The sequence below is a fragment of the Neolamprologus brichardi genome, chromosome 12, assembly GCF_056152115.1.
Source record: "Neolamprologus brichardi isolate AB-2024 chromosome 12, ASM5615211v1, whole genome shotgun sequence".
Taxonomy (NCBI): Eukaryota; Metazoa; Chordata; class Actinopteri; order Cichliformes; family Cichlidae; genus Neolamprologus; species Neolamprologus brichardi.
This window is the reverse complement of record NC_142115.1, coordinates 19,931,145-19,944,340: the sequence shown is the minus strand read 5'-3', so window position 1 is coordinate 19,944,340 and position 13,196 is coordinate 19,931,145. Positions and strand designations below refer to the sequence as shown.

The window sequence follows — 13,196 nt, the reverse complement described above, 5'->3', positions numbered from 1 at the left end:
TATCTAAGCAGTGAGCACCTAGCGCTGCTGACAACTTGGCCTTCCCTCCTCTCTGTAGCCTGTTAAGTAGGGCAGGACTCGGTCCTGCGAGTGTCACTGTCAGCAACTCTAGAACCGCACACTTACACAGGAAGTGTGAACTGTTAACAAAATGGCTCACTCCCTTGCAGCATGTGCATGCTTGCTGCCACAAATGTGTCTCAACAAACCAAGTGACAGCCAAGAAGGATCATGTCGTAACTGCTCTTCATTTAGTAACCACACAAAAGGAAAAGTTGCCAGTCTCAGCAAAGTTTAAAGTAAACTAACCACCTTAGATACTGGCAGAACAAATTGTTCCGCTATTGTCTGGCCAGTTAAGCTTTAAGGTGTTCAGGCTGATGAGTGGATACTGAACTGGACTTGGGCCAGCTCATTCTTTAATCACCAAACAACAGCCCAGACTGTCTGATGACTTAAAGTACAACATTAATTGTCTGCCTGAGGTCCAGCAGACCAGCACAGAGAAGAAAGCTCATATTGGTGACACTCCCACTAATCATTTCTCCAACTTTCATTGCAAAAGAGGTGATAAATCGTTACTGAATGCTCTACAAGGGAAGATTATGTCAGGCTCAGACCTGAGAGATAACTCCAGGAGCACATTTTCTGCTGTATTCAGCCAGTGCTAATTGTCTTTTCGAAATAATTTCTTCCATGATCCCCAGTGAAATATTTCACCGCAGTGGGGTGCTTCTAAACGTAGCGAGCAATCACTTGAAGCACCGGGCGATGAAGAGGAGGAGCCAGGAACATACTGGTTAGGCGGCGTGTGAGATGACCTTTCAGTTCATCTAAGATGAAACGAGGCCGCTGAACCCGAAATGATTCAGAGTGTCTAAACTGACAGGCGAGGGCATGGCCATGGCAGAGTTTCAGCCGGCTGCCCGGCCTCCACAGGCATCTCACATGATTTATTGTGAAATTGCCAGGGACTCAATGTGGCGTGCAGGTGAATGAGTTTTGCTAATAAGAGAAGCATTTCTGCTCCACAGAGCTCTTTTTCTATCTGAGCGAGCGTGTATGAAATCAGTGTGCAGTCTCCCACTACCACACGCTCTGGTGGAGGCAGCTGGCTCATCAGTCTACGACTTATCTGATGTTTTAGGTGGGTGGAGAGGCTGGCAGTGAGGAGAGAAAAGAGAAGAAGAGTGTCAATATTGAGGTGTTGAAGGTACCTATGTTGTTCAACATTTAGATTAAGTGTATGCTGAGTTACTTCGAGTGCTGGAAAATTGTCAACACACAAATCCTATAGATGAGTTGATATTAGACTGTTATATAATATAAGCGATGGAGTTAAATATAGTGAAAAAAACAAGTGTAAATGGCTTTTGGTGTTTTAACTGGAGGGAATTTTTCAGTGGTTACTTTATAGGTCTGTTCTTTCATTATGCCGCAGCTTGTGTGTCCAACCATCAAAGGAGATGCTTTCACTTTGAAAATTTGTGTATACTGTGACTTAGCCTGCATTTGTCTCTGCTTGAGAGCAAAACAATAAGAAAAAAAAATCAGGCAATTCCACATTATTAAATTACTGTTTCCTTTGTGTCCCAAAGCTTGCCTGGCAACAAAAGCACAAACCACACATGCGTCATGAACTGCGAGGCCTTACTGATGCTGCAATAGACTGCTGTAAAGGTGAAAAGGATTGTCGCCGCGGCATATGGCGGTGATGCAGAAAGTGAATCCTAAGACTAATATGCTTATCTTCATTACAGGAAGGTCTTCTTCAGGGATTTTAAAAATTGTTTAAGAAAGAAGGAAAGAAAGTAAGGAGTAATGCGGATAACAGGACAGACATAGAAGTCATCTGCTTTATTTACTTATGTCAAACAATAATACATAAGAGACGAGAGGTCAAAAGAAAACCAACCATCTACATTTGAAATAAAGAAATTTCAGTCCTGAGATTGACAAAAAGCAGGGAGAACAGACAAAATATCTACTGTGATCGTTGGGATGGAGGAGGGACAGTGGCAGTTTCAGCAAATTGAAGATGATGGTTGTGGGGAGATTAGGGGGAGATTGCAGAACTGGAGAGGGTAAGCAATCACTGGGATGCTTGGCTGTAGGCACATTCAAAAGTTGAAAACCCCACGACTAAAGGATTTTACAGCTTTTTTTCTTTTTTTCTTTTTTTTTTTAAATATTCAGACTTCTTAGTTCAAAATCTGAGTCTCATATATTATAATTTTTCCAAAAAAGAAAAAAGGAAGATATTCTTTACATATTTTCATCCTGAGGAGACAAAATCATTTTTAAACATAAATACAACACTGCAGGGAGAACAATAAGAGAGATGCTTTATAGATTTCCCATTTCCATATATATTATTTTCTCAAGGTTGCGGCACCCTCAGACTTTGGCAGCGTTGGTGCATTTGAGATCGTTCGGGAAAAACAGCCCTGTTTGTCCACAGGAACATTCGGAGAGCCTCACAAACAGTGAAAGGAATCAGGAAGAAAATAAGCAAAATCCCCAGACTTTTGAGTTTTGATTGGATACAGCAATATCCCCACAGCGTAAACAAGATGAATATTTGGAGGCCATAAGCTTTCTCAGCTGAACATACATACTTGTGGCGCTGAAGAAATAAAAACGCTCTTGGAATTATGCCCCGCTGCATTGCCTTTCAGAAAAGGGCTCCGAGGCTGTGCCTTTTGGGATAAAGATCCTGATTTATTTCTTCATCTGTGCTGATCTTTTACCTTGCGGTGCATTTAACAGGTGCTGAAAACAAAATTTAAATTCTACGGCGCTCACATGTGACCCATCCAGTTCTATCAGACAGCACTAAAGAGACAGCAGTGTGCTCAACGTTTGTGACAAAACACAGAAAAATCTTTTAATGGTATTGTGCAATACAGCAATAAGGCTGGTGGATTAACTATACAAGCCTCCTCAGAACCATCTGAACTATTGATTAAGGTATTTTCTTGCTAGGTAGGAGCCAAATGGAGAGGAATGGCCTTGTGGATGTAACGTTAAGGAGGGATGCTGGGAAGAACTCTGAGATGAGAGCCCCAGGGGCCCAAGGGCAGCCAGGGGACATGACTGAGGTTGACCAAATCATTGTGGAAGTAAGGGGGCGGGGGGCGCTTGGGCCTTCTCCCCCCTCCTGTCATCTGTAGATTAGAGCAGCGCCAAGACTCTACAGAGTGAGCAGCTGCCTATATATTTTTTTTGTCCTTCCCTCCCCTCCCGTTCCCTCTCTTCCGAGAGTGAAAGAGCTGACCCTGCTTTGAACGACCCCGTCTGCTCTCCTTTCTTCTCAGCAGTATTTAAGGCGCATAATATGCAACTAGACCTTTACACTGGGTAAAGGTCCTCGTGGACTTATTGGGATTTACTAAGGGATTTTTACAACCAGCATAAGTCATTTCACCTTCGTTCTGCCCTCGGGCCTTCCTTGAGAGCATCTCTCTGCCCTTGAAAATGTGTTAACAGTCAATATCGGTCTGTTGCTACAGCGATAAATTACAGATCCAAATGTCCTCATTCGGACAGAGATTTCTGTGTCATTAATAATTTCCTGGACAAAATATTTGTTGAAGTGTTAAAAAGTTTAAAGTGAAGTTTTTGTTTGTTTGTTTTTTTACTTAGGAAAATCAGATTGAGGCTCAATAAGTCTTTCAGCCAGAGAGGTGATTTCAGTTGGCTTTCAATCTGATATGTGACCGCAGAGCCAAATAGGGGAGGCTTCAACCAGGCACCAGGAATATGGCAATTATCCTGATTACTGATGCTTCGAGGCTTCTCTGACCCCCAAATCCTTGCCCACATCCTTTCCTCTCTCCAACCCCCCCATTTTTTGTTTTTTTTTGCTGAGACCTGTCACATTGCACAGGACCCATCAGCCAGGCAGAGAACAACCATATAACCATATATAATCCAACAGAAAACAAATCCCCTCGATCAAACACAGCCCAGCCTTTAAAGCAGGCCTCTGAGCCCAGGTGCCAGGGTGCACTGAGGCCCTCAGAGAAGCCGCGGAGGCTGTGATTTAGCAGCCTCCCCCCACCCACTCACCCACAGAAAACCGTTCTATCCTCCTCTTTAACGCCAGCCAGCCAGTCCTAACCTTCAGTTTGTTTAAGCACTGCTGAACCCAGTTGGCCCCGGACAGGGGGAGGGTGGGCTTAGATAATGACATGCCATATGCCACTCTGCCTCTGCAGCTGAGTGAGCCGTGGCTGGATCAGCCCAGGCACAAATCTATTTGAAATTTAATTCTATTATCCTAATATGGGCTAAGCGTCCATTGTCCAAATCAGGAACAGAGGAATGGACCACAGTTCCAAGGATAAGATGCATCCCATCAATAGAAGCTCATTAACGTGTGTAAAGGACCAAGGGGACAGACAGTTTGGAGCCTGTACATAATGAACGGTGGCCACAAAGGCACAGAGTCACCTTACGCTAAATAAAACTGTTGTTGTTTTTAACTTTGTATTTTTCTAAATGACAAATGATCGTATTCACGTGGATTTTGCTGTTTATTCGGCTGAAGTTGGCTTCAAATGGCCAGATTTCTCTCAGTATCTAAGAGGAAATCCTTTACTATTTGAAAGGTGTTTGATTTCAACCCTTTGACTGAATGAATACTCTCTGCTGGCTGTGTCCTGTAGCCAGACGTCACCCAATATTCCCATTAGTAGAGAGGCCTGGTGCCTCAGACCTCCACTGGTGGGAAAGGCCAGACACTAGAAGCTCCACTGCCTCAAGTGTCTCCTCTTCACTTCAACATCATGTGACAGGGTTTAATGCTTGGATGCCGAAGCCAAACGGAAGGGATTTTGGGAAGGGATGTATCTGTAAATCTGTCAAAATATTTCTACAAGACAGAAAATATGCTGGAATCAGACCACGGCTGGGGCATTAAGCTGTTGAAACAACATGAAAAATTTCACTGGAATGTTAAAGAGGCTTACTGTGCAAATTTAAGCCAAGGGGCTTGGTACTCTTTAGACTGGAATCTCTGTCAGCTTTCAGATACAGTGGCATGCCTACGAACACCATTACCTCAAAATTTAAGGCTCATCGTTAATAATTAAGGGAAAAGATCAAATGATAACGATGCTTCTTCTTCTTTTAAATATCCGTCACATTTCAGTATTAACGGTTAATGTTTTCCAGCAGTGATGTCTGTCCTGTATCTTTGGATGGCCAAAGTGTAAACATTTAAAAGACGATCATCTAAATGCACTACTACTACTACGTTTATCATTACAGCACATTATCCGAGCGATGTCACACACCGTATTCCACTCTGGGTCTCACAGAGCTGCTGTAACAATATCCCAAGCTTCCCACTGCCTTTTAGAGGTCACATGTTAAAAAATAATCACAGACTTCAAAGCCGAAATGTGGCTTCTGAATAAATTTTTAAAGAAATTTATTTTACACCTCAAAACAAAAGATGGATAAGGATTAGGGATGTGGTACATTGGGAATGTATTGACAACTGTAGTTTACATTTTTTTTGGTGTAAGCTCAGAGAAAAAAAATGTTAATACAGTCATAATAATTGCACTTCATAAATCTAGACTAATGCCAGTATTTCCCCACAACAAAGCTCTGGTTCTTTCTCCCTCTGCAGTTAATAAATTCAATTTACTACTCAAATTTGACTGACAAAAGAAATGCTAATTTAAGACCAGAGGACTGCTGCACTGATCCAATTTTTCTCTTTCACTTGAGTCCCACAAGGCAATAAAACATCGCAGTAATTTAAGTGCAGTACATTCAAGGGAATCTCACAGTCATAATAAATATTTCACTGCTCTGAATCATCAAGTTAAGACTGGCCTCGGCTAAACGCATCCCAACCAGGGGCTGAAATGGACAATGAAAAGCAGTGAGCTTTGAGTCTCATTTCATCTGATGCCAGAGGACAGGGCATGATTGTTTTCATTTGTTTTTGTTTGCAGGATTAGGGGTGAATAGCACCCCGAAGATATGATCTCCATTTGTTTCCACCACTTTCTCATGATGATAGCACCTGACAGATGAAGAGGCTGTAGTGCTGTAAATACAGTCATAAAGGAGTCACGTGAGAAAATGCTCTCTAGCTCCACTGAAAATCTAAAGCCTCCAAAAATAAAAATTAAATAAGAGGGGTTGGATTTGCAAACCATCTCCCGTACATTATGCAGATATAATGTTTATGGGACCGGTGACTCAGTCTTTCGGTCTTGTTGGTAAAAATCTTGTAATGACAGAATTTGAGAAGAAGAAAAAAAAAAGTCTGAGGATTTTGAAGAACACAAATTTAAAAAAGAAAAAGACAAAGCACGCACGCATGCACTCAGCCACATACACGCATTAACATACATGTAAGGTTATGCAGATAACCTCCCAGTCACATTCTTCATTGTAACAATTCTTTTTCTTGTAATGTTTTTTTTTTCTTTTTTGCAATGTTTTCTTTTTAAATAAGTATTTATTGTATTGTATGATTCCAGTGTTGGTTAGGAAAAAAAACAGCTCTCCAAACAGGTTCTTACAGAACCAAAGCAGCAACTATGCCTCACACCAGGACATAAGAAACTGCACGTCAGCCAGAGGAGAAATTATTAAGTCATCAAAACAAAAAGTGGAAAATAATAAAATTAAATTGAAAAAAAAAAAGCATTTGAGACACTTTTCCCCATAGCAGCCAAATACATATAATATACCTACAAATATATCAAACAACAAAAAATAGGTTCAAGTTTTTCAAGTTTCTTAAATATATCATATCCAAACTACCCAATTCCAAACTTCAAAGTTAACAAAATTCAAGCAGTGCAATTTATGTATCAATTATTATAACAGCAATAATAACTAATATCGTACTAGCCTTTTAATTCAACCTTATGATCCTTGTACATAACACCCGAGTACAGCCTATAATCTTCTCACTTGTCAGTACATGTTTTGTTTTTTTGTCTTTTGTACGTGTTCATGTGTGTGTACTGTTACAGAGTTTGGATTTTGAGAGCAGCCCTAAATATTGGCCCTTTTGTGACCATTTCAGTGACAACCTACACAGTAGCTTCATCCTTAGTATTTAGAATGGGGATACAAGTGGCTTATGCACTTCATGTCAAGCTATGATTCTGGTCAAAACAGGTTCAGGCATGAGAAAAAAAAACAAGAAACAAAACAAAAACAGGAGACCAAAAAATATAATTAATTCAAAATCCTATTGGCAAACCACAAGCTGGAACATCAGGAGAATCATGAAATCCCTTTTCATTCCCACTGGCAATCACTACCACTTTTTGTATTTGGGATTTCCACAGCCTACCTTGAAACCACCAAACCTAGGGCCACACAGCACGACAACTGCTCTTCTCTAAGCACCCACACTAGTTAAAGCAGTGGCACTCGCATCAACCCCCTGCCCCCCCTCCCAAAAAAAACATCTGTTTTTTTTTTTGTTTTTTTTTTTTAACTTTGAGATTCTTCACAAATTCACAACTCTTGATTCGTTTGCTTTACTTCCCCCTCTATCTGTAAACAGGGAGGCGGATGTGTGCATGCTGGTGGTCTAAGAGACGTGGCACAGACACAGTCTCGTAGCCTTTGCCAAGCATCTGCTCCTTGATGCAGGGTGGGTGGATGTCGTTGATCAGGTACTCCAGAGACTGCAAGCTGCTGCTCAGCACAGACGTGTTGCACAAGCTTTTGCTGGGCAGGCTGCAACACAAACCTCCCCCGCTGTCTATAGCAGGGTGGTGATGGTGATGGTGATAGTGGTGATGGTGGTGAGGGTAGCCCATCTCTCTGTGCCCTGTGGCCGGCCCTCCAGTGGAGGTGCCCAAAAGCTCCTGGGGATTGTAGCAGTCACTGTCAGGTGTCACCAGCACGCTGTTCCATGGCGGCGCAAAGTACTGACCCACTGAGAAGTTTCCGTGCATACCCACGCAGTTCAAAGGGGAAGAGCTGACTTTGTCCAGCCCGCCTCCTCCACTGGCACTGGCAGTCAGGTGGTAAGGTCTAGAAGAAGAGGAGGACACCTGGGCACCCATAATCCCTCCTCCTGGAACACAAGTTTCCGGGGACTTGCTGATGGCGCCCCCTCCTCCACTGCCTCCACTGTACATGCGGAGCACAGCCTGTTGCTGCTGCTGTTGCTGCTGATGTTGCTGCTGCTTCTGCCATAGTATGTAGTCCATACCATCTGCGTACACACCAGTCTTCATCGCCTCTGAGTTCTGAGCCGGCAGCCCCTGACCTGTATATACCATGTTAGCCTGGGGACCCATTCCTACCACATAGCCTCCACCGGAGGAGTTAGAAGAGACCCCCATGACAGCCGCGCCCTGCTTGGAAGGGCTGGAATTCGATGGTGCGGTGGCAGCCCCTTGACACACCTGCTGCAGAGCCTGGGCCTGGCAATGTTGGTTGATCTGATAGATGATGCTCTGAATGGAGGGAAGGTTGGATTGCGTGGGCAAGGCCAGGCCTCGGCCCCCCGTTACAGGGATCACTGAGCCAGCTACAGTGACATTTGGGGGCACTGACAGTCTGGGGCCTTCTGGAGGCTTTGAGGGCCCAGTGTGGTATACCATTTGGCCATGGCCACTGGCTAAAGTGCTACTACTAGGGGGCGGGTATGGGGCAACAGCTATGTGGGCTGGAGAGAGCTTAGTCCGTCTGCCTTCGGAGTTCTTGAGAACCCCTTTTGAAGAGACGAAGGTGGATGTTGACGATGATGACGATGACGAGGAGGAGGACTTAACAATAGCAAGGAGACCCTGGTAGCCCCCTGTGTGGAGGTGTGGGTAGGGACTATAGCGTTGGCCTGTGGTGTCATATCCATTTACAGTCCGGTTAAGGTGCTTGTGCTGGGGAACCCTGATGTTGGTGGGGAAGATCTTGATGGACAGCGGGCTGTTTGCTGTCTTCTGAGCATAGGCATCAAGTTCTGCCGCAGTGGGGTAGCGAGGGGAGTGTGTGGGCACTACTAGTTCACCTGCAAGACACAAAAAAGAAGAAAAAAAAGAATGACTGAAATGAACAAATGCCTGTAGAAGAAGCAAACAGCAGACCTGGGGTTTAATTACCAGAAATATCAAAGAGCCTGACAGCAATGGCATTCACAAAGCCGGGTCAATCAATTGTAATAACCACTGTTCTCCTGGAATAGTAAGATCTGGCAGCAGCGCCACGGCTACATTGAAAGCAGGTTAAAAGATGTCATTGTGACACAAGAGCAGGCGAATAACACAAGATTACAAACAGCAGAAACACTTCAGAGCAAACCCACACAGAGTTTGAAAATTGTAAATGAGGGCTGGCATTCATTTGCGTTCTCTCTCTCGTCCTCTATCTGAGCTTTCCTTCCATCTCATTTTCTCACCCTCCTGTGGAAGTTCATCCCTAGACAAATGGATCTTTTTAAAAACTCATTCTGTCAAAGCCTGGTACCTTAGGCGCTGTTAAATCAGTGCATTGTGAAATTAATTCGGACTCTCTTTAGCATTGAATTGGGTTAGCCTTGGATACCAGGCAAGGAGGGATGAAGGGGAGGGGATAAAAGCTTGTTTAATTGCAGTGGCACATTTGAGATTTATAAGTGCTATCACTTACTGGGTCTTACCCTTGGCCACAGAATTTTCACATTTTTTATTCAGTCCAGGAGTACATGAGAGGCCCTAGCAAAAACCTATTAAAAATCCATGGGGAATTAGTAGCCTGGTTAAGGTGAACTATATGAGAGCAGAGCCAAGTCCAGAATACTTGAGTGATGGTTTTTTTTTTGTTTTTTTTGCTGAAAGTATTTGTTAAAAAGGCAGAAAAACATAAACTCAGTGATGAAATAAATCAAACATTAGTTATACAAATGGTATGCTCATACGTGACAATGAAATATTTCCAGTATGAGGTTAGAGAAGTAAAAAGCTGGCCTCCGTATCCTTGTAATATAAATTGATGTTACCACAACAAAAATGCTTGATTGAACAGGAAAAAAAGATAAATGGACGCCAGTATAGCAAATGTTTTCCTCTTACTTTACGTCCAAATTCTCTCTAAGGTTTGACCAGTGAAACCACTCATTTCAAAAATCAGTTGGACATTGGGGTTGAGTGAGACTGGCGATGGTCCTCGGTCGTTGAACCAAGGGTTGGTCATTGTGAACTGAGGTGGCAAACAGGAAAAAATGCAATTTCTAAAAACCCCACCATGTGTCATTGTTTGGGGGGGGGGCTGGGCACGGAGGTGAGGCACTGCAGTGAGATTGGATTTAAACAACATTATTCAGGCAATTTCATGGCTACTTAGCTCAGTGCAACAAAAAGGGTATGGGGGTGGGAAAAGAACTCAATTTACAAGCAATATATCAGCTGCCACAAATGACTTGCAACCCCTTCAAAAATGACTTTTTTATGCAAAAGCTAACAAAATGCACAAAAATTTAACTGCCATAACTGTGCCGTCAGCAAATGTCCTGGCGACCCAAGGCAGTCTGCAGGGTGCAGGCTGTGACTAGGACTCACTCCATTTGCTTTCCGATTGCAAAATCATTTTAAAGAGACTCCACAGCCAAGTAGTCACAATTCTCATTTCTTTGCTCCCATTACAGAAAGCATGGGGAGTTCATTTCAACAACCCTATGGGTCTCCAACTGTGAAAATGATTAAATCTACAAGATCCATATCATAAAAGAAATAAATTGGGAATTTAACAGCAGACTGGAAAAACTGTGAATATTCCAAGCCAAATTTAGTGCCTGAACTATTATACGCGTGTTGTTTCATCCGACAGGCAACATGCTTTCCAGATCAGAAACTCTACGGCATCAAATTAGGCTTTAAATTTTGTAAAAGAAAGAAAAAAAATGTGCTGACATTAATTATTTAATTTTAATTTAGGGTGTCATTCTAATGGGCTTGTCTGAGTATGCCAGGCTAGCCTATCTGAGATCTAACCAACCTTACTGAGGCAAAGCCCTGCTTCCCTGGTGACAGCAGTGCCATTTGCTTTGATGTTCTGACTTGCAGAGGGAAACTGACAGAAGACTTATTTGCTCAGAAGAAAAAAAACATGCTCATTTCAAAGCACATTGCTGGTCCACATGCAAATGGAATGGCAGCATTTTTTCTGATCATCTTTACATGAGGGCAAAAAAACATCTTTGATCATCACATGGTCTAAATGAGGAAAGATACTTGGCTTTCAGGCATATCAAGGGCCTGTGCCCTGCCGCCCCTATAAGCCCCCAGCTGCAGTATGCCCATCATTCCACCTAATTACTGCCACATGAGGAAAAAAACTATAAAAACAGCCAGGAAATTCATTAAAGGGTGGCTAATTCTATTCCTTCTCACTGACTGAGCCCATATTTTCCATGCCTGAGCCTGCATTTCGTCTGAGAGAGAGAGAGGAGAAAGCCTTCTCCCTCCGTCTTTTCCCAGCTTGGCCCTTGTTTGTCAATAGGCAGAGCCTTTGGCACACCAACCTGGCATCAAAGGGTTTCACACTTCACAGGCCACAGGGATTAGAGGCCTTTCAGACCCATCTCAGCTCCACAAAGGCTTCCGGTTATTAGAACCCATGGGCATAAAGGAAGAAGAGGAGGAGGAGGAGGCAAATGAGCATCTGGATGCTTCTGATTCTGGCTTCCTCTTTAAAAAGTTCCACGGTAAAAATTTTATAGCAAAGTTGATTACAGTAGCCTAAGTATGGCCACAAACCAGAGCATATTTCACTCTCACACACACATTGTTATTCACACTGTGTGTTTGATGTGCGGGGTCTCTACATTTCTCTCCTCCAGAGCAGTAAGTCTATAAGTGAGGACATGGAGGTTAAAGGAGTGAGTCTCTTTTTAGGCTGGCGCTCTGTGACTTATTGGTTTAGGCTGCAGTAGATCATAGCAATGAGCAGCAGCATACAGATGGTGCGGGCTGATAAACACCCTCTGAGGCCGCCAGTACTGCCTCCTTTGTACGAGCCCTTACCTCCTCATAAGGTGGGAGGGGGGGTTTCCTGCACCTGTGCACACTCTCTAGCGTGGTCGTGCATGCAAACATCATGCAGAAAAACAGGAAAAAAAATAGGGGGAGGCACATTCGCATGCATACACACACCTGCATCGGCAGTTGTGTGTCTCATTTGCCATCAGTGGAGCATGTTGTTATCCTCTGCTCAGCGCTCTCTCATGAAATGTAGGGCAGGGACAACAACAGGTGCCTGTGCGGGCGACAGCCTGCAATGCCTCCTGGGCTAAATGCTTCACACTCGCTTCATTTCAACATGCGACAGCCTTGTAAGGATTAATTATTTCCCCTGGGGATGGAAGAATATGCTATTTCCCTTCCTGAGAGCAGGAGGCTATGTGCACTCACAAGCACATGAAATAGCTCACAGTAAATGAACAGCAAAACCTGGGCAAGCGCTGCTTTGAAAAGAAGTAAGAGCGGAAAAAAAACTTTCACATGAAAGGAATGTAAACAAACCAAGCATAGTGTGATTGAACTGCATTGGAGATTAGATAAAAGCTCAGGCAAACACATGCATTAGTACTGAGAGATCACGCGCCAGGGAGCGGAGATGGCAGGGAGGCAATTAATGGGCTGACCTTCGTCCTTAATCACCCAGTGCCTGGCACACAATGCCCATGTGTCAGAGCAGCACATCTCTAAATGCCACCCCTCATTAGCACGATGCACGCCGTGAGAGAGGGGCTATCTGTGCAGTGCTCCACTCTCCAGCGGTCAGACAGAGATAGCAAGGCAGGGATTGGATAACATGGCAGCACAGCACTGAACTGAGCTGCAATAGGCCATGATATGATCTAGAAATCCCATTTCACTTGGAGGATGGGCACTCTCCTTTCTCTCCATTTTTGATTGGCATGAAACTCCCCAAGCGCAACGTCCTTGGTGTACCCGGTGCTGTCACTGTGATTGCGTGTGTGCTTTTTGTGTGATTGCTCTCTGTGTGTGTGTCTGTGTGTGTCTGTGTGCATTTGGTGAAGGGGGTACCCAATTCTGAACACTCAATTAACACTCCTTTAATTAGCCAGCAGTACATTTTGAATTCTGATGAACTAATTTTCTTGGTGTGACGGTGGAAGAGGCGGCAGGGGGGGGAGGCCTGGTAAAGATGAGGTCCACTGGGTACAAAACAGCAATAAAGAGGGAACTGGTTAGATTAGACTG

The 13,196-nt window shown here is 43.7% G+C and overlaps 1 protein-coding gene across 1 annotated transcript in view; it reads right to left on the bottom strand.

The window, feature by feature from the left end:
* Positions 1-5,420: 5,420 nt before the first annotated feature.
* Positions 5,421-13,196, bottom strand: part of fam222aa (family with sequence similarity 222 member Aa) — a 51,459-nt gene continuing 43,683 nt past the window's right edge. Inside the window, exon 3 of the mRNA XM_006784230.2 lies at positions 5,421-9,004. Coding sequence (XP_006784293.1) covers positions 7,536-9,004 — 1,469 coding nt within the window. The 3' untranslated portion in view covers positions 5,421-7,535. The remainder of the gene's footprint in view (positions 9,005-13,196) is intronic.